The sequence below is a fragment of the Octopus sinensis genome, linkage group LG10 (genome assembly GCF_006345805.1).
Source record: "Octopus sinensis linkage group LG10, ASM634580v1, whole genome shotgun sequence".
Lineage (NCBI taxonomy): Eukaryota > Metazoa > Mollusca > Cephalopoda > Octopoda > Octopodidae > Octopus > Octopus sinensis.
The window spans coordinates 36,673,847-36,695,126 of NC_043006.1; the positions used below are offsets into that span (position 1 = coordinate 36,673,847).

A 21,280-nucleotide genomic window follows, 5' to 3' on the forward strand; every position below is an offset into this window, starting at 1 on the left:
AATTTTTATCCTACTTAACTTTTATGATGTACCCTGCTTTAAAAATTCTAAGACTAACTTAACTACTAAACATTTAACTGTCAGTTACACTCTGGACAATTTTCTTTACCACAATACATAAAAATACACACACACACACATACACATGCGTGTGCGTGCATGCGTAAGACAAGGTATAAATAATGGTCATTACATGGTCCTCTTTATTGCAGTAAATTTGACTTACAGCTGTTTCCAGTAGTCATTATAGGTCCGTTATTGATAGGCTTACTCAATTGGTCCATTGATCGGTTGAGAAAAACTGAACAGACTAAAAAAGTTAATGCTATTTTCATCAGAGTCATTTCTGGAGCACAACCACAGATTTACAATATGGAATGGTGAGGAACTATAACCTCAGACTCTGCCACAAGAATACACGGAGTTCTTTACTAATCTAAACAATATTGTTAGCCTGGCATAATAACAGAGAGCTTATAAAATATTTTGTCCAGATTAATAACCCCTCACTTTAGCTCTGTTATATATATATATATATATATATATATATATTAGTATGTGAGAGGAGATCAGAGAATTCCAGTGTTTACTTCAGGCAGCACTCCTGTGAATAACAGCTATCTGAATACAGTAATCTGTCACCATATTGTGGTTCACCCATCATGGTTTATTATTTAAGCTTCCGTCAGTTCTTCCATGGTGTTGTTTTACATGTATAAATTAAATATATACAGTAGTGAAACATGGGCTGTGACTGCAGAGGACATGTGTAGGCTTGAAAGGAATGAAGCTAGCATGATCCGCTGGATGTGTAATGTCAGTGTGCATACATGGCAGAGTGTAAGTGCCCTGAGAGAAATGCTGGACAGAAGAAGCATTGGATGTGGCATGCAAGAGAGACGTCTGCACTGGTATGATCATGTACTACGGATGGATGAGGAGAGATGTGTGAAGAAATGCCACTCCCAAACAGTTGAAGGAATCCAGGGTACAGGTAGACATGGGATGAGGTGGTCAAGCATGACCTTCGAACATTGGGTCTCACAGAGGCAATGAAGGAAGACCGAGACCTCTGGAGATATGCTGTGACTGCGAAGACCCGTCAAATAATGTGAGTTCATGGCTGTTTCCTGCACGTAAAAAGCACCCACCGATCATGGCCGTTACCAGCCTACCCTGGCACGTTAAAAGCACCCACTACACTCACGGAGTGGTTGGCATTAGGAAGGGCATCCAGCTGTAGAAACACTGCCAGATCAGACTGGAGCCTGGTGCAGCCTCCTGGCTTCCCAGACCCTGGTTGAACTGTCCAACCCATGATAGCATGGAAAATGGACGTTAAATGATGATGATGATGTTGAAATTATAAAAATAATTTTTTAAAAATACAGTATAGTACTGTTTCTACTTCATCGATTTTCACCCACAATAGTCGAGGGATTACTGTATAAGTGAACTCATCCAATTTGTTGCTACAATCTATTTATTCCTTTTTGGGCATGCCATCAGTGACAACAATGTTTCCAGTTGATCTGATCAAAGGAACAGATTACTTGTGAAATTAACATGCAAGTGGCTGAGCACTCCACAAACACATGTAACTTTAACATAGTTCCCAGGGAGATTCAGCATGACACAGAACATGACGCGGTTGCTCCTTTGAAATAGGAGTACAACTCATTTTTGCCAGCTGAGTGGACTGGAGCAATATGAAATAAAGTGTCTTGCTCAAGGACGAGAGTATCAAACTCAAGACCTTATAATCATGAGCCAAATACCCTAACTGCTAAGCCATGCACATTCATAAGATTATAGCTAAATGGCGGTGAATCAATTATTATATAATATGCTTTATAAAATTGATATGATGTGGCAGTATCATTGCTGTATTCCATTTCTTCATGCTTATTGTCAACAATCATTTTGTTTACAATCATTTTGAAACCACGTTTCAATGAAATGCAAACATGCCACTAACAATACTCATGCATATTTAATGTACAAATCTTTATCTTTCATCTTTTACTTGTTTCAGCCATAAGACTGTGGCCATGCTGGGGCACCAACTTGAGGAATTTCAGTTGAACGAATCAACCCCAATACTTATTTTCTTTATTAACCCCGTTATTCTATTGGCCTCTTTTATCAAACCACAAAGTTACAAGAACATAAAGACACCAATATCAGTTGTTAAGCAGTGGTGGGGCTCAAACAGACACAAAAGACACACACACGCACACATATACACATATAATGGGCTTCTTTCATTTTCCATCTACCAAATCCACTCACAAGGCTTTGGTTGGGAAGCAAGCTTCTTCCTACACTTCTACACTGGTTCCTATGTACATGTTCCTGTATACTGATTGACACCCCTGAGGTCATCTGAGCTTGTTTTTTTATTCTTTAGTATGTCCAAACTGCCCTTCCTCTTCACTAAGGTTGGTGCAGTTGCCAGTTTAGTCACCAACAGTCTGACACCATCACCAACACATCGTCATCATTTCCATTTATTGTCTGTTTTCTATGTTGGCACGAGTTGGACAATTCAACAGGAGCTGGCAAGCGAGAGGATTATACCCAAGTACAATGTTTGCTTTGGCACAGCAACAGATAAAATGAAAGTAAAAGAGTAATTGATAAAAACAAATAGGATGATGGATGGAGCAGTATATAAACATTAGTAGGTTAGAGACAACAAAATTACTCGGTGTTAGAATCACAGCTATGATTAGTTTACCTGTCACTTACCATATAGTCCAGCTCAATAAAAGGATCGTTGACAGCAACAACATTAATATCCTTCTTTAAAGAAGCACGTAGTACGATGCGGCCAATACGACCAAACCTGGAAAATAATGGAAACATGTAAAAATAACAACAATTTACCTTTTCCTATCATTAGCAGTATTCAAAGCTGTTCAATCCAATATTCAGACACTGTGTGCCCCAACTTGGACTATAATATACAAAGTGTCCATTTGAAAATGGATATGATTAGAGGGAGATTTAGCATCTATTTCTAGGAGGTCAACTGACCACATAGTAACTCTCTTAGTGGCACCATCTTGAGGAAATAAGGAGAAGCTTGAAGGGCATTTATCACATTTTACTTGATTCTCTACATACAACTGGTAACACAAAACCTTGAACCATTGATCCAATCTTAAAATTACGTTTAAAGTTGTTAGTTCACTTTTTAAAGTTTAAAAGTAGCCCATTTAGAAGCAGACTTTATCTACCCAAAGTACTGTGTACATTAAGAATGTGTAAACAATCACAGAAGTTGAGTAAACTTCATGATTGTTTATTCAAAACTCTGATGTGGCCTGGTATTTCCTTTCAAAGCTTACCTCTGTTAACTGTGCTTTGTATTTCATTTTTTTAAGGTCTGACAAACCTAAATTTTAATCAATGTGTATCTCCTGACTTCAGACAGACAACCAAAAATAATTCTCTATAGTCTACAAAGAGTAAGAATGAGGATATGCGGTATAGGAAGAGGGGAAAAAGTGAATGATGCTATTTTTAAAAATGAATCACTTGTAAGATAAATAAATAAAGGTGGTGAAAAGCAATAAAGCACTATTCTCCTCTCTGTAAGATGAAAATTGCAATGAAACACTCTAAAACTGGAAATAATATTCGTTGTGTTTCATATATAATTAATAATATATGTTGTCAATACAATAGAATATATTAAACACCTTTATATAACTCAATATCAGGTGAGTGAGTGTGTGTATGCACTGTGTTTCTTTTATCTTTTATTTGTTTTAGTCACTGGATTTTGGCCATGCTGGAGCACTTCCCTAAAGGGTTTTAGGTAAGCAAATTGATCTCAATACTAATGTTTTTTGTTTGTTTTAAGTGTGGTATTTATTTCACTGGTCTCATTTGCTGAACTGCAAATAAAAATTATCTACAGGAGGGTGCTTATTAGCACAAGTGTTCACAGTGTAAAAGTCTTTCCAAGAACTTACTCTCTAATATTTCTCTTCTTAAGAGAGCTATGCTAGTGGAGTGCAGGTTCCTCATAGGGCCTCTCATGTTGAACAGATAAAAGGATAGAGGCCAGACAAATGTGAACCACCTCTTCCCAGAAGTAAAAATGGGTTTGCATGGGGCTGACCTCCCCTACTTCAGGAAAAAGTTACAGAGGCAAAGGCCACCAATGACTTTTCTCCACTGTTCTCAGCTCTCTTTCTTACTTCTCTCCAGCTGGATCCCTGCTTTTATTGCTCTGCCTCAGTACTCTGCAGCTTTTCAGCTTTCCTTCACATGTTTTCCTGAGGGAGGACCTTCTTCTCCAAGGTTTTGTTTTTTTAAATTGTCATCAATGCTTCTCTAACTTTGTTTTTTCCTGAAGTAGGGGAGATTAGCCCTATGCAAACCCATTTTTACTTCTGGGAAGAGGTGGTTCATATCTGTCTGACCTCTATCTCCTTTCACCTCTTCAAAATGAGAAGCCCGATGAGGAACCTGCACTCCACTGGTATATCTCTCAAGGTCACTGGAGCATGCAAGCCACCACACTGCAACAAAGACTAGACCTTGTGGTGGTTGCTGTCAAATATAAACAGGATGATGTGCCTTGTTGAGGGGTAATGCAGAGGAATGTAGTGAAGTTTCACTACCACATATCTACAAGTCATTAGTATTTACGTACCAGCTTCCAGGAATGCATTGAATATGTAAAATTGGTATATCCAATAACTACACACCGCTGTATATACAGTGGCTATTTAAGCAATGTGTTCAAGGCTGATTAATGGGTTAGATGGGTGCTGATGTAGGTGGGGAAAAAAACCCAAAATATGGCATATACACCTATTACCCATTTTTTATCTTTGATACCATTGTTTGTTTACATCTGATGTCTCATATACACAATATAGTAACAAAAGTCAGTGCTGGCTATTGTTTTTATAGAATATCTGTGGAGATAACCTTATCAAGTAATGTAAAAGTGAACTGCTACCGAGTTGTAAAACGTTTAATATACTTTATAGTTTAATATGGTCGCATAACAAAATACCACATGCCTACAAGGTATTAGCAATATCAATTCAGGTACAGCTACTACTAACAACTCCTGTACAAACCCACTAGTCTCAAAGGCCATACAAAATAGGTTTTAACATTGCCCTTCCTTCTACAAGTCATAAAATGGTTCAAAAGTGATCTATAGTGAAGCACCTAAATATCATTGTGCTTTCATTTAAATCATTTTGTAACAGTAGAAAACTATATAAATAAGCAAATGAAGAATGCAAAACGGTAGCTTACCCATTGATTCCAACTTTGGGTGCCATTTTCTGTAAAAATTAATAAAAATCAAAATTAAAATAATACAAAATCAATAAGTAATTAGCCAATAAAATACAAAAAGGTAAACAAAGAGCGTTTGTAATTGGAAATTATTTGTTTTATTAGAGTGAAAGGCAGACTGCATGATGCCTGTGTGAGAACAGCCATGCTACAGCTGTGAGTGCTGAGGATATGCATAGGCATGTAAGAAATGAAGCTAGTATGCTTCACTGAATGTGTAATGTCAGTGTACATGCACGACAGAGTGTAAGCATACTGAGAGAAAAGTTGGGCATAAGAAGCATCGGATGGGGTGTGCAAGAGAGACGACTGCACTGGTATGGTCATGAGTTGCATATGGATGAAGACAGCTGTGAAGTGCCGCATTCTAACGGTGGAGGGAACCTGTGGAAGAGATAGACCTAGGAAGACAAAGCACGATCTTCAAATGTTGGGCCTCACAGAGGCAATGGCAAGCCACTGAGACCTTTGGCGATATACCATGCTTGTCTAGACATTTCATGCCAAGTGAGATCGTACTCATGGGCAATGCCTGTGTCAAGTAACTGGCCTGATAAAAGCACACTTCAATCATTGGGCGATATGCTGTGCTTGTGAAGACCTGTTGAGCCAAGGGAAATCATAGTCATGGCCGATGCCAGCACCATCTGACTGGCATCTGTGTCAGTGGCACATAAAATTCACCATTCGAGTGTTGGGTCTCGACAAGGTAGTGACAGATGACCAAGACCTTTGGCGATACACCATGCTTGTGTAGACCTGTCAAGCCAAGTGAAACCGTAGTCATGGCCAATGCCAGTGTCAGGTCAATGGCACCCATGCCAGTGGCACATAAAAAACACCCACTACACTCTTGGAGTGGTTAGCATTAGAAAGGGCATCCAGCCACAAAACCCTTGCCAAAATAGAACAGAACCTATTGCAGCTCCCCAGCTTTCAGTTCAACAGTCCAACCCATGTCACCATGAAAAGCAGATGTTAAATGATGATGATGATCAATAAGGCACTGTAAGGGCAATGAATTGGAACAATAAGTAAAGCACTCGGCAAAATGTTTGGTGGTATTTAGTTAAGTCCCTTTATCCTTTAACATTCAGATTACTCTGTTAAATGCAATGCTTATTCACATTGTTCTGAATTAATCATGGATTATCTTAGCATTTGAGATTTCTATGACAGTGTTTATTTTTAGAACAGCCTTGTAGGGTAAGTGTGAGAGGCTGGATCTGGCTAGCTTGAATATAAATTAGGTAGAATAGTTGGATCCAATATGACCGGTTTAAATGCTAAAGGGTTGATGGTTTTTGTTGACTTTGCCTTTCATCCTGAAATCAATAAAATAAGGACTAGTGTAGTAGTGGAAACTCTCCCTCTCCTTGAGGCAGTGAAATGGCAGTAGAGTGTGGGATAGAAGGTCAATAAAATACACCAATCTGAGATGGTGGATAGGTAGGATGCAAGAAAATTGGATTGAACAATTTGTGATATCTGTTCCTGCTCTTTGTGTTCTGAATTCAATTCCTGCCATGGCCTTAAAACCACACTATTGCAAGAATTCAGGCCAGGTCTCTTGATTTGAGGATAGCAACCCTCTCACAGTCTTGGAGGCCCTGCAAAATGTCATGGGCACTGCCTTCCTTCATGATTAAAAGATGAAAATAAGTTCAAATTTGTGGCCTATGTCTGTTAGAAATCATTATTAGTCATACCATCTTGTTACTTACTACAACTGAGTTCTGAGATCATGTATACCATATTCTTGATAACAATGTATATTAATTTACAAGAGTTAGATCACTGACAGTAAAATTTTCTATAGAATGCCTCCTTGAGGCAGTGAAATGGCAGTAGAGTGTGGGATAGAAGGTCAATAAAATACACCAATCTGAGATGGTGGATAAGTAGGATGCAAGAAAATTGGATTGAACAATTTGTGATATCTGTTCCTGCTCTTTGTGTTCTGAATTCAATTCCTGCCATGGCCTTAAAACCACACTATTGCAAGAATTCAGGCCAGGTCTCTTGACTTGAGGATAGCAACCCTCTCACAGTATTGGAGGCCCTGCAAAATGTCATGGGCACTGCCTTCCTTCATGATTAAAAAATGAAAATAAGTTCAAATTTGTGGCCTATGTCTGTTAGAAATCATTATTAGTCATACCATCTTGTTACTTACTACAACTGAGTTTTGAGATCATGTATACCATATTCTTGATAACAATGTATATTAATTTACAAGAGTTAGATCACTGACAGTAAAATTTTCTCTAGAATGTGACAAAAGAATGCAAGTGAGAGGTGCCAATCCCATCAACCAGCCATTAATGTTTAGATGTAGAGGAGCAAAGATGCAAACATTATTTCAGATATGAATTATTTTATTTTTGTTTGGAAGGGAATCCTAGCAATATGAAGGGCATCTGGCTGTAGAAACTATGCCAAAACAGACATTGGAGCTTGATGCTGTCCCTTGGTTCACCAGTTCCTATCAAACAGCTGAAACCATGCCAGCATATAAGAAAATCAGACATTAAAAGAGGATGACAACATGAAAGTTGAAAATATAATAATTTGATCAGGGTTATTGGAGCAGCAGGATATTACATACCAAGATTTGTTGCCTTTCTCTTAAAATATCCACAGAGGAAGGAAATTTCAACTGAACTTGTTGAGGTGAAGTCAGAATGACAACTTTACCACTTTCATTACCACAAAGTACATAAGGAAGACAGCCAGCATATGAAGAAAACAAAATCATTAAACCTATCTTTAGTAGGCTGTGACTCTGCAAATGTTTATTCATATCAGCACACCTTTATGGTCTATGTATGTCACACTTACAAACAAAAACAAACACAAAAGCAGAAACACACAGCTGTAAAATATGCATACACACACACAGAGAGATGTTTATTAAACAAACTCACTTGATTAGACAAACAAGCATCATACATAAACACACAGCCCATAGGTGCAGAGACATTCACAAACACACACAGGCAACAGCACACATGGATACAGACATATAGACATAGAAGTACATACTTCCAGAGAGACACCCACGAACAAGCACAGAAGCAGTGTATGAAGAGAAACACACACACACACATATTCACGCAGACTTTAAATATTTTATAAGCTTCACATTGATACTGACTAGGAAGGTTAACATTCTAAATACATCCACCTATCAATCGTCAAAAGTTCTACTTTATCAAGTTGATTATTAATACTCTGTTCTCACCACCAACCCTATCTGCACAAAGTTAGTCAAACTCAACAACTGATAACCTTATCCTTAATCTTAACATTTATAAATTTCATTAACCTTTCTTCAATATACCCAAGGTCAGAGTTTCAGCTCCACCACCACCACCACCACCACTACTACTACCACCATAAAAGATTCAATTTACTTAAATCTTTATGACTGCATTGTCATTCTAATTGGAGGTTTTTAGGTGGGGGTGGGGATTAACAAGGGTGAGAAAAACAAAACGTGAGCAAATAACACGCACACACACACTATGAAAAAGGACAAACCCACAACTGTTTTACAAGAGTGAGCTTCACATGGTCAGTGCACACAAATCTCTCTCTCTTTCAACAAGCTCCTTTACAGACATTAAATAAAATTAGGGTTCATATTTTTAACTTCAAAATTGCAGGTAGCATGTGCATTCAAATAAAATAAATGAAGTGATGAAATCCAGTCAAAGCTAATACATGCAACATCTCAGTCCTACCCAGTTTAACACCACCCTGAGTAGAGCAGTTCTCTCTGTTGCAAGCTTTCTCTTTCTTTGGACCATGTTTCTCCAGCTGAGATTTTCATGTACAGGTTCTGTAGAGCATCAGTCTCACAAGTCTCAGAGGGATGGTAAATGTCTCTGGCATCATCCCTCCTCCATTGACTAACTACATCGTTATTTAACATCCATTTTCCTTACTGGTATGGACTGGACAGTTTGAGAGAATTTGAAGAGCCACAGGGTTGCATCAAGCTCCATTGTCAGCTTTGGCATGGTTTCTACAGATGAATACCCTTCCTAATGTCAACTACTTTACAATATATACCAGGTGATTTTATACAGAGGTGAGAGGACATAAGTGACTAAGTGGTTAGATTGGGGGGACTCATGATTGCAAGATTGTGTTTTCAATTCTTGAACCAGGCAATGTGTTGTGTTCCTGAGCGAAACACTTCATTTCCCATTTCTCCAAACCATTCATCTGCTGAAGATGAGTAATCCTGTGAGAGATCAGTGTCTAGTCCATGAGGAGAATATATGGACACCAGAGAAACTAGGAACCGGCCCTATGAGTCTGTATGACTCAAAAAGGAGCTTTATCCTATCCTGCCTTATACAGGGGGTGGGAATAGTTCAAAAGAAATAAAGACTGTACTGATGGGTGGGGGCAGTGCAAACCCTCAAGGTAAAAGGTGAGCATAAGAAAGGATATGGATAGAAGGAAGGAGAGGTTGAGTAGTTTCGTAAGAGAGTGAGGGAAGAGTAACAGATGGTTAGAGATGGGGATGGTGAGTGATGAACAAGGGTGACAGTGCAGTTGATGAGAAACTGCCAATGTGAAGAAGGGGTAAAGTGAGAGAGAGAGAGAGAGAGAGAGAGAGAAGTGGCTCAAGTAGGGGGGGGTTAACTTATATCAAAAACGTTGGTATGTCAAGTGGAGGTCACTTTCTAGATCTATGTGCTCATTTAACAATTTTGATACCTTCAATCTTTTCAATGACCAGGGCTATCAACAACATCAATGAAATAAGGAGAGAAAATCAGATGTGAATAAAAGATTTTAACATGAAACCATATGAAGTCATAGCTTAGAACTGTGGAATAAGTATCCTCTATATGGCTGCTCAAGCACCTAGAAATAACAACTGAATTTATAAAATGATATACAAAATAATGGGAAGGTAACAACTAGAATAGATTTAATCATAATTAAATTTGCAGCCCCCCCCCCCTTTCACTCTAGATCTACAATGTTCAAAAAATCTGCTTAAACAGGTCAACCTGGTAATAAAGAACAACAAAAATAATGGACCTGAAACAAACAAAAGAGACAGAATGTACATAACTGTTCAGTTTCTGTTGTTCCTTTTTACCATTATCATTGCTGTCATTGCCTAATTCACTGTTTTGTTCTATGGTGATACAATTTAAACCCAGTCATATGATGTGATGTCAACACTCATTTTATATAGGATGGAGATTCAAAAGATTGGCATGGCTGAGTGGTAAGACATTTGCTTTCCAACCACATGGTTTAGAGGTCAGTCCCATGGTGTGGAACCTTAGGTAAGTGTCTTCTACTATAGACTTGAGCTGACCAAAGCCTACGGAGTGAGTTTGGTAGGCAGAAACTAAAAGAAGCCCATCACGTGTGTGTATGTTCTACTGTCCTGTTGTCTTGAATTGGTGTGACAGCTGTAAATAAGTGTCGCCATCATGCAAGTCATGAGGAAATATTATCTTACTTGGAAAAAAATGAGGGTTGGTAACAGGAAGAGCATCTAGTTGTAAAAAAAACACACTTAAACAAATTCCCAAGCAAGCATGGAAATGTGGACAGATGGCGATGATGAAGATACTTTTATGAGCTTGTATGACACTCTCTGTACTGAGAAAAATCACAGCTCCAGTATTACAGACATGTGGTAAGAATGTCACAGGAAACAATCACAAGATGGTTTCTTCAAGCCACACCAACTGACTGGAGATCTAGGAGTAGACCAAGAGCAAAATGGTTGGGTAATATCCAATATCTCAGTTGGTCCTGCTCAGGAATCCAGCAGAAAAGCATAATGACAGTTGCTTCTGATTGGAGGAGATACTTGAGGAGTCTACCTCCGTGATTCTCCCAGGGATAGTAAGCAGAGAAAATGGATGAATGGACGGACTGAAAAATGAACATTTAAGCAGAATTAACCATTAAGTTGTGTACAAAAATGATTCTGAAACAAATATTGATAAAAATTGTAGAAAAAGTTTGATATTTTCTCTTTTACTCTTTTACTTGTTTCAGTCATTTGACTGTGGCCATGCTGGAGCACCGCCTTTAGTCGAGCAAATCGACCCTGGGACTTATTCTTTGTAAGCCCAGTACTTATTCTATCGGTCTCTTTTGCCGAACCGCTAAGTGACGGGGACGTAAACACACCAGCATCGGTTGTCAAGCAATGCTAGGGGGACGAACACAAACACACACACACACATACATGTATATATATATATATATATATACATATATACGACAGGCTTCTTTCAGTTTCCGTCTACCAAATCCAATCACAAGGCATTGGTCGGCCCGGGGCTATAGCAGAAGACACTTGCCCAAGATGCCACGCAGTGGGATTGAACCCGGAACCATGTGGTTGGTTAGCAAGCTACTTACCACACAGCCACATTTAATTTCTGTTTAGCATATCATGAACACAGTCATTGACATCATTCTTATGATTATTAGTGAAAGATCAATGACTGATTGATACTGGAGTGATGAAAGGTAAAACAACTCAAGCAAGATTTTAATTTACCTTTAATTATTTATATATAGGCACAGGGATGGATGCGTTGATAAGAAGTTTGTTTTGCAACCACATAGTTTCAGGTTCAGTCCCACTGTGTGATGCCTTGGGCAAATGTCCTCTATTATAACCCCAGCCCAATCAATATCTTGGGAGTGTGTTTGGTAGAAGGGAAACTGTGGGGAATCCCATTATACATATATGTATGTGTGAATGCTTGTATGCCCCCACCACTTAACAACCTGAGTTGGTTTGTTTACATCTCTACAGCTAAGCACTTTGGTGAAAGTGGCCAAGAGAATAAGTACCAGACTAAATCCTCCAAGGTGGTGCTCCAGCATAGCCACTGTCCAGTGACTGAAACAAAATAAAAGATATATTTACTTATATGTTTTTTTTTAAATACATAATTGCTGTTGGTTATAACAACATAACTGTTGCAGCATACATACAACCAACTCCACACCACCAAATGACTATTGGACAGCAATAAATTATCTGCAATATGACCAAATACCCTTCACCTTTAATGACATTACAGTTAATGGAACTCAGTCAGTCAAAATTACATTGTTTCAGCTGCCTGGTCAATTTCCTTTTACTAACTTCTTAACCCACAAATTACTCAGCAGCAATGTCTTTGGCAGAGCCCATTCTGGTGCAAATACTTAACTGTGGTCTGAGGAAAACTCTACATGCCTTGATGTGCTCCTTCATATGGGCAGTAGATCCACAAGTTTTAGCTTCTTCCTGACTTTACTTAGAAGCCCTGCAAAGGATATCAACACTCCTCTTTCTCCTAATTAAACCATAAACTATATCATCACCATCATCATCATCAACTGGTAAGCTGGGGAGCTGCACTAGGTTCAAATCTGATTTGGCATGGTTTCTACAGCTGGACGCCCTTCCTAACACCAACCACCCCAAGAGCTTCGATGCCAGTTATGGGACATCAGCATCAGCCACGACTACGATCTCACTTGGCTTCACAGGTCTTCACAAGCACGGCATATTGCTGAAGATCTCGGTCACTTGTCTCTGCATCCATGAGGCCCAAAATTCGAAGGGTGCCTTTTATATGCCAGTTACTCGACACTGGCACTGACCATGACTACTATTTCACTTGACTGGACAGATCTTCTCATGCGCAGCATAGTGCCCAACATTCGAACAGTGCCTTTTATGTGCCATCGGCATGGGTGCCAGTTATGCAACACTAGCATCTGCTGCAACTACAATTTCTCTTGGCATGATGGATCTTCTCAAACACAGCATATGGCCAAGTGTCTTGGTCACTAGTTATTGCCTCTATGAGACCCAATATTCGACGATCATGCTTCAACACCTCACCCCATGTATTCCTGGGTCTACCTCTTCCACAGGTTCCCTCCACTGTTAGAGATTAGCAATTCTTCACATAGCTGTTCTCATGCATCACATGACCATAGTCATCTCTTTTGCACACCACTTCTGACACCTCTTAAGCACAACTTTTTTCTCAAGATGTTTCCATTCTGTTGTGTATGCACACTGACACTGCACATCCAGTGAAACATACTAACTTCATTTATTTCAAGCGTTCATATGTCCTCAGCAGCCACAGTACATATTTCACTGCCATGTAGCAAGGCTGTCCACACACAGGCATCATACAGTCTGCCTTTCACTCTGAGAGAGAGGCCTTTGTTACCAACAATAGTAGGAGCTCTCTGAACTTTGCCCAGTCTATTCTTATTCTAGCAGCTATGCTCTCAGAGCATCCACCTAGGTAACGGAATCTATCAGCTATTTCTAGTTTTCCTCCTTGGCATTTGATGGAGTCTCTTTTCTGTACATCTTTGGTGTTAATTGTACCTGTGAAACTTCCACACACAAAAACTATTTTCCCTGTTAACATTCCTCTTGTGTCCATAGCTTACATCGGGTATATCTCATGGAGTTTCTACCTATGCCTTTTCTACAGATCGAGCAGGGCCATCTACCTGAAAGGATTTGAGATTTGTTTGCTCTCCTACTTCAAAGACTGACTCTAAGGCCCTTTGATTCTAGACCTTGCTTCCACACCTGAAATTTCTTCTCAAGTTCTGTCAGCTGTAAAAACAAGGTCATCAGCACAGAGGAAGCACATCTTAAATTCCCCAGTTATCGCCTGGAGAACTATGATCAACAAGAGGGAGCTGAGAACTGATCCTTGGTGAACCCCCACTCGTATTCTGAATTCATATGTACATTTATTATTTATATATATATATATATATATATATACTAGCAGTATCGCCTGGCGTTGCTTGGGTTTGTTTCGACCCTTTAGAATTGGAATTTTTGAAAAGTAAAAATTTTGCATTATGTAGCTTGTTATTCTCTTTAAGTGAACATTTTTCTGGTTGAAATACACCGAAAAATGGCGACACAGCAGTAAAAAGAATCGTAAAAAATACGGATTTTCATAGAAAAACAGAACCTTATTGATGTAAATAAATTTTGGTATTAACATGGTCCGATTTGAATTATTTCTTCTACAGAAGGAAGAGCAAGCCTTCTTCTATCATACTCTAAATTTTGGTCAACTTGCACCACAGTGTCTCGAAGGAGATAGTGTTAGTTGAAGGCTACCAAACCTGCCATACACAGACAACTTCAGCTTTATATTATATATAGAGATATATACGCAGGAGTGGCTGTGTTGTAAGAAGCTAGCTTCCCAACCACATGGTTCCAGGTTCAATCCCACTGCATAGCACCTTGGGCAAATGTCTTCTACTATAGCCTCGGACTGACCAAAACCTTCGGAGTGGATTTGGCAGACGGAAACTGAAAGAAGCTTATTGTGTGTGTGTATGTGTGTGTGTGTATATATATATATATATAAATATATATATATATATATTACAAAATTAGAAAATGGAGAAACATACTTAAATCAATAAAACATCAACTATCAGATGATACCCAATCAATACTTTATTACACCATTACATATCAGTAAAGGCATTATACAAAATATACAGTAAATGTAAATAGACAAGGAAATATAAGTATAAAATATAAAATATAATATGTAATTAAATCATATCTGACAGCTGTTTCGGCAGCAAGGGCAGTCATACCTCATTTAACCTATAAGCCATAAAGGCAGGTATAAATGAGGCATTAACAAGGATGCCCCACGGCCTCTTCAGAGAATTTAATTTGTTATAATTGTGAAAAAATTATTTTTCCATATACATATAAATATAAAAATAAAAATATAAAAATGTAAAATATAAAAACTTATGCATAAACTTCATAATGCTACACATATATAATATAATACTCATTGGTACAATAATGCAAGGTAAACAAAACAAAATAAAACAAAATATATATCAGTGTATATATAATATTAATAAGTACAGTTATTATACATATTTGGCTAATAGTTTTAAAAAACTAACACATAGGGAGATGAAAAATAATAATTAAAAACTATGGTTCAGTTCATAAAATTATAAAGCTATAAAAGTCAATAAAAATTACTATTAATATTAATAATAATAATAATAATAATAATAATAATAATAATAATAGATACAGTTATGTTTGCACCAAGTCCATCCTTTCAAGATCGAAATAACTATGAGTTTAGAAATTCTGACCACTAGGTAATGATTATTATAGATTAATTCGATTGGCTAGTAGTTTGAAATTTAAATCACAAAAGAAATTTTACGGTTAGTTAGTCATATAAATTAATATATATTTTATAACTTAGCGTACTTGGAATCATAACAAATTTACGGTAAATCTAATAACCGGTATGTTTACTATTTTGTATAATGTTTACTATTTTGTATGTTTACTATTTTGTATAATGCCTTTACTGATATGTAATGGTGTAATAAAGTATTGATTGGGTATCATCTGATAGTTGATGTTTTATTGATTTAAGTATGTTTCTCCATTTTCTAATTTTGTAGTATTAATTTACGGTAATATTATTACCTTTGCCCATATAATACAATAGATGAACTGATTGTTTGGCAATTTTTAACATCTATGTATTAGCCTTGTTGGGTATCTAGCAGTATATTGGATATTTGTTATCCCATGGTGGGTTGAATTTTCAACCCCTATCTCATTTTATAACCTATATATATATATATATACATATATGTATGTATGTATGATTTTGTGTTTGCCCCCCCCCCCCATCACTGATGTTGGTGTGTTTATGTTAGCAAAAGACGCAGATAGAATAAGTACAAGGCTTACAAAGAAAAAGTCGTGGGGTTGAATTTTTCAACTAAAAGAAGTGCTCTAGCATGGCCACAGTCAAATGACTGAAACAAGTAAAAGAATAAGAGAAATATATATACATATAGATACACACACACACACACACACACAAACACACACATTCAGTGAGTGGGCTCTGAAGGTGATAGCGTTGTTAAGGTCGTTCAATCTTGTCAATCAATCAAATCAACTTAAATGGAAGTGTAAACACACCTGTAATGCATGTCAGAAATAGCTGTAAGTTTACAATAGAGAAATGAAAAAAATCTGTAAAACTCATTAATGCCTTTAACCCGTGCTAGCGCGGAAAACGGACGTTAAACGATGATGATGATGATATATATATATATATATATATATATATATATATATATATATATAAAGAGAGAGAGAGAGGGGGTAGAATAGATACATGTATACAGGCAGAGATGCAACTGAATGGTTAAGAAGTTTGTCTCCCAACCACATGGTTTCAGGTTCATTCCCGCAGCATGGCACCTTGGACAAGTGTTTTCTGTTATAGGCCCAAACTGACCAAAGTCCTGTGACTGGATCTGGTTGACACAAACTTAAAGAAGCCCATATGAGTGTGTATTCATGTGTACATATGTGGGTGGGTGCATGTGCATGTATGTGAGTATGTGTGTGTGTGTGTGCATGTGAATGTGTAGGTTTGAATGAGTGTGTGTTTTCATGTTTTACCATTGTGTGAGGGTTGAAAATGAGTGTCACTGTCATGCAAGCATTATCATTCATTTCCAATATTCTGGTCTAAGAAATTATTACCTTCCTTGGAAAAAGTTGTGCTTGTGAGCAGCAGGAAAGGCATTCAGCTACAGAAAATCTGTTTCAATACCTGACGCATACAACCATGGATGTTATGACAATGATGAGTAGAGTATTTATAGATAATATAAATGTGTGCGTGTGTGTATGCGTGCGTGCATATGGGCAAGTATTTATATGTATGAATATACTAAAAACAAAAACATCCCATCTTGTAAACAAAGGAAGCAAGTAAATACAGCTGAAAAATTGCCTGAAATTTAATTCCTTTAAGCACATCTTTTGAAACTCCAAGACATTTCAGTAGTTGCCAACCTCTTCAGTGCAATGTAACAACAGCTGTGATTGGCTCATTTATGATATACATAAATGCATCCATACAATGGTGGACCAAAGAAGAGATTAAAAAGACACTCAAGATGACCTTGAAAAAGTGTAACTTGATGTTTACTTGGGAACATCTTGCCAAAGATCACTCACTGTGGCCTAGTATTTGTATATTCTAGAGTACAGCAGTCAGAATCAGAAATTATCAGAGAAACTAAAGAGAGGAGGGCTGAACAGGAAGCAAAGGTCCCAATGGTTTCTAATTCTGCCATTATGTGCTGCTAATGTAACCATGGATTTTATGCCAATATTGGCCTAATAATCCACCCCAGGGCTCACAAAGTAAAGTTGACAATTGGTTATAGATATGAAGGGCAGACATCATATATATTCATAAATGGTATGTGGTAAGCTGTAAGGATATATGGTAAATGCTACAAGTTTTAAGGACATTATTTAGATGTTATAAGAACCAATTTGAGGCAAAAGAAAAAAACAGGTCCACTGATGGGAAGCAAACCAAATAGCTATTACATTCAGTCAGTGGGTATGTTAGCTTTTTTTTTTTTTTTATCTAATTTGAGACAGAAAAGCCTCAAATTTTCACTGCTTTATAATTGCTAGTATGACTTTACAATAACAATCTTAGCAGTTAATACAGTCTTTAAAGATATGTTTTAACCAGGCAAGTTATAAAAATAAGTCACTGACTGATGTATATATTTTTGTTACTTGGTTCCAGATTAACCCTGACTGAGCAGATCAAATGCCTTCCAGCCATCTCCATTAGAAGCTTATTTTTCAGGCATAGTACATCTATCCAATGTGTCATTCCATTTTAAGGGAGTAGGGTGTGTTTTAAAGGGAATTTTTCCATTATATCCAGCAAAATAAATAGCCATGTATTGGATGAAGCACTGATATAAGTTGTATGAGATTATGATATAAATAGCAAATGTGTAACAGTTTTCTCTACTAGAAAGTGGAAGAAAGATATAATCTTGAGTGAAACATAAAACAGTAATTTAAACTGAGCTGAGAAAGTGGAGAAAGATATCTTACTTGGCAGTGGACAGTTTCACAAGTCTACAGCTGATAGCAATAGTGAAGGGAGCACAATCTTTGTAATTATATATATATATACAATGTATGTATGTATGTATTATATTTAATAGGTTAGAGTGTTAATTAGTGTGTGTGTGTGTGTGTATGATGAAATGGAGACAATGAAAAGAGAAAAGAAAATAAAAAAGACAAAAGAAATGAGAGGTAGGTGTATGGGTCAGAAAGAAAGTGTGTGACAATGATAACAAGAGAGGGAGAGATAAAAGCAACAGTGAAAGAAAAGCATGACATACTAATATAGACAGAGAAAGAAAGATAGACAGATATGTGTGTATACATGTATGTATGTGTAGGTGGGTGTATGACAACCAGAGAAAGAGCATGCATGTTTTTGGTAAATCAACCCCAATTAAAGTTAGATAATAAAGAGGATGAAGATCTAGATAAACAACCACACAATTAACAATAAAAATATGTCACCATAATAATAATAATAGTTTCTTACTTCACACATAACCTACCTACCCATTCTTTTGTATGCACACAGACACAAATACACACAAAACCACTACTAGACTACTTTTACATCATTTAATACTTTTCCAACACACCATTTGAAGTTTTATACTGACTTGATAATACTTTTATTCACCCACCTACTCCGACACATAGCTTTAGTCTTTAATAACCTCTCCCACTCCCCACTAATACTCTTCTTCTCACCCCACAACTCTGGTGCATGTCAATAAAAACCAACAAAAGAAAGACAATTCTTGAAAAGAATTCCATGCAGGCAATTAGTCCATTCTAAGCCACAATGGAGAGAAAGAGAGAGGGGAGAGAGAAAAGGAAGCTTAGGAATGGAGAGCAAATGTTTGAAACAGAATGAAGAAAGAAAAGACAAGAAAAAAGGAATTAACAAGAAGAGTAAGGAAAGACAGAAAGGTGAGCAAAAGAAAGTAAGAAAGTAGCAGGTAGAGAGAGAGAGAGAGAGAGAGAGAGAGAGAGAGAAAGAGAGAGAGAGAGAAGGAGAGAGAGCAGGAGAGAGAGTACAATAGATAGATTTCAAGCACCAGCTTTTATTACCATCAGCACTGGTGAAAGGGAGAGGGGCTGAAATACCCAGCCTTGGTAGAGAACCAACCCAAGATTACAGCTGAAGGTACCATCATACCTAGTTCAAGTAATAATAGGTACCATCACAAACCTGCAGTACTCTATATCTTGCAACATCATCTGCTCCACCACTTATAAATTTGTCAACCATCAACAGATCTCCAAAACACCACCATATGACTGGCAAACATAGCCACCACCTACAGTACATTCCACTACAAATCTGAAACTTTCATCCTACAATTCCACTATCACCTTACTACCAAAAACTTGACCACTATCTATAGTATCTTCTATTCTTTGTCATCCCTGATCACTTGCAGTACCCTTCATACAACATTACCATCACATCACAAGCCTGACCACCACCTACAATATCTTTCATCCAGCACTGGATTAACCATTAAGCAAAATAAGCATGTACTTGAGATGGCACCACAGAAATGCTAAATGGCTCACGGCACAAAAGTAATCACTTTAAACTTCCTAAAATAATATTCAGGATGCCTTGTCTCTACCAACTAGAAAAACAGATGCATTACATATAATTAATTTTGAGGATGTGATCAAAGACTTTGTAATTTTAAAAAAAGCAGGAGAAAATGTTTGAAATGTAAATAAAGTGGAAGTATATAAAACTAAACATTATTTTCCATCTTACTATTAGTTTTGTTTCATTTTGAAAAATAAAAATTCATTTTATGGTTTGTTAGTGCTCATATTTTTAATTACATATATATGAGGCAATCAAGATCTTTTAAGAGCTCAGGGTCTCTATGTGTCTTAATCTTGCTTGCTTTCATCCTACACCATCACAAACACCGACAACAACTTCATCTGTCAAAAACATGAGCAAGTAGGAGAAAAATTCAATGGGATACATAGATGCTAACCATTCCAGCTGTTCATGTTTTACTGCAGACTTCTTTAAAACAGTGGTTAGTGTGTGGGAGATGATCTATTGGTAATAATGGTGGTAGATGATGTGATAATGTGGAGGATAATGGGGTGGTTGTTAATGTGCTAACGTTGGAGATTATACTATTGATTGGCATCTTAGTGGTTGAAGTTGTGGTGTTGGCTATATTTAACCAATCATAAGATCCCTCAGAACAACACTCCCACACACACACCTATTTGCTCTGGGTCCAGGGAGAGGGGTGGGGAATATAAGAGAGATCAATGAAGTTAATAATTATTATACATGTGCACAGACACGGTGTAGATGTACATGTAATTACAGAGTATTATTGGCATGTTATATTTGTCAAAACAAATATCTATTACAGCTTATCTCTTACTCAATGACAATGATGAGCATTACAAGTTGAGTAGGCAGAGAGAGGAGAAGGAAGAGGAGGCAATGCCAAGGAAGTAACACATGGAGGAAAGGAGAAACAGAATTAGGAAATGGAGAAGAAAGAACAGCATCTACAACAAAAAGATAGCAGAGAGAGGAAGAAAAAAAATAGTTAACAAAAAATTCAATTACATTTTATTTATTTCAAATATCTTTTCCCACAGTGGTTGACTTTTTGTGATCTCCTTGCCCTTCACTATCAAAGGCCCTTGATAAGAACCCCATTAAAGCTTATTTGGTCTTTATCTACAGACAAGTTATGAAACTGATAGAGAGCAAACTTAACCATTCAAAACACCCTGAAGCAAACTACAGCAGCTGAAGGAGTTGGAAATGAAGTTGTTGACAAGATTGCTAAAAGTGGTTCTGGCTATTTCTCAAGAAATAAAGAGAGAGACATTTTAGTGTAAACATATTAAAACTACATTTTAGCAAAACAATGAGGGAGCCTTTATGCAGACAGTTGCAAG

General features: G+C 37.3%; 1 protein-coding gene across 4 annotated transcripts in view; it reads right to left on the reverse strand.

Moving 5' to 3' along the window:
* The window catches only part of LOC115216358 (glyceraldehyde-3-phosphate dehydrogenase), a 65,410-nt gene that overhangs the window by 21,180 nt on the left and 22,950 nt on the right, over positions 1-21,280 (reverse strand). Inside the window, exons 1-3 of one of the 4 annotated variants that reach the window (XM_036506565.1) lie at positions 7,940-8,149; positions 5,290-5,318; positions 2,752-2,848 (exon numbers count right to left, since the gene is read on the reverse strand). In XM_036506565.1, the coding sequence (XP_036362458.1) occupies positions 2,752-2,848; positions 5,290-5,318; positions 7,940-8,134 (321 nt within the window). In that variant the 5' untranslated portion in view covers positions 8,135-8,149. Of the gene's footprint in view, positions 1-2,751; positions 2,849-5,289; positions 5,319-7,939; positions 8,150-18,331; positions 18,460-21,280 lie in introns of those variants that run through there. The other 3 variants (XM_036506567.1, XM_029785622.2, XM_036506566.1) reach the window with 3 other exon arrangements.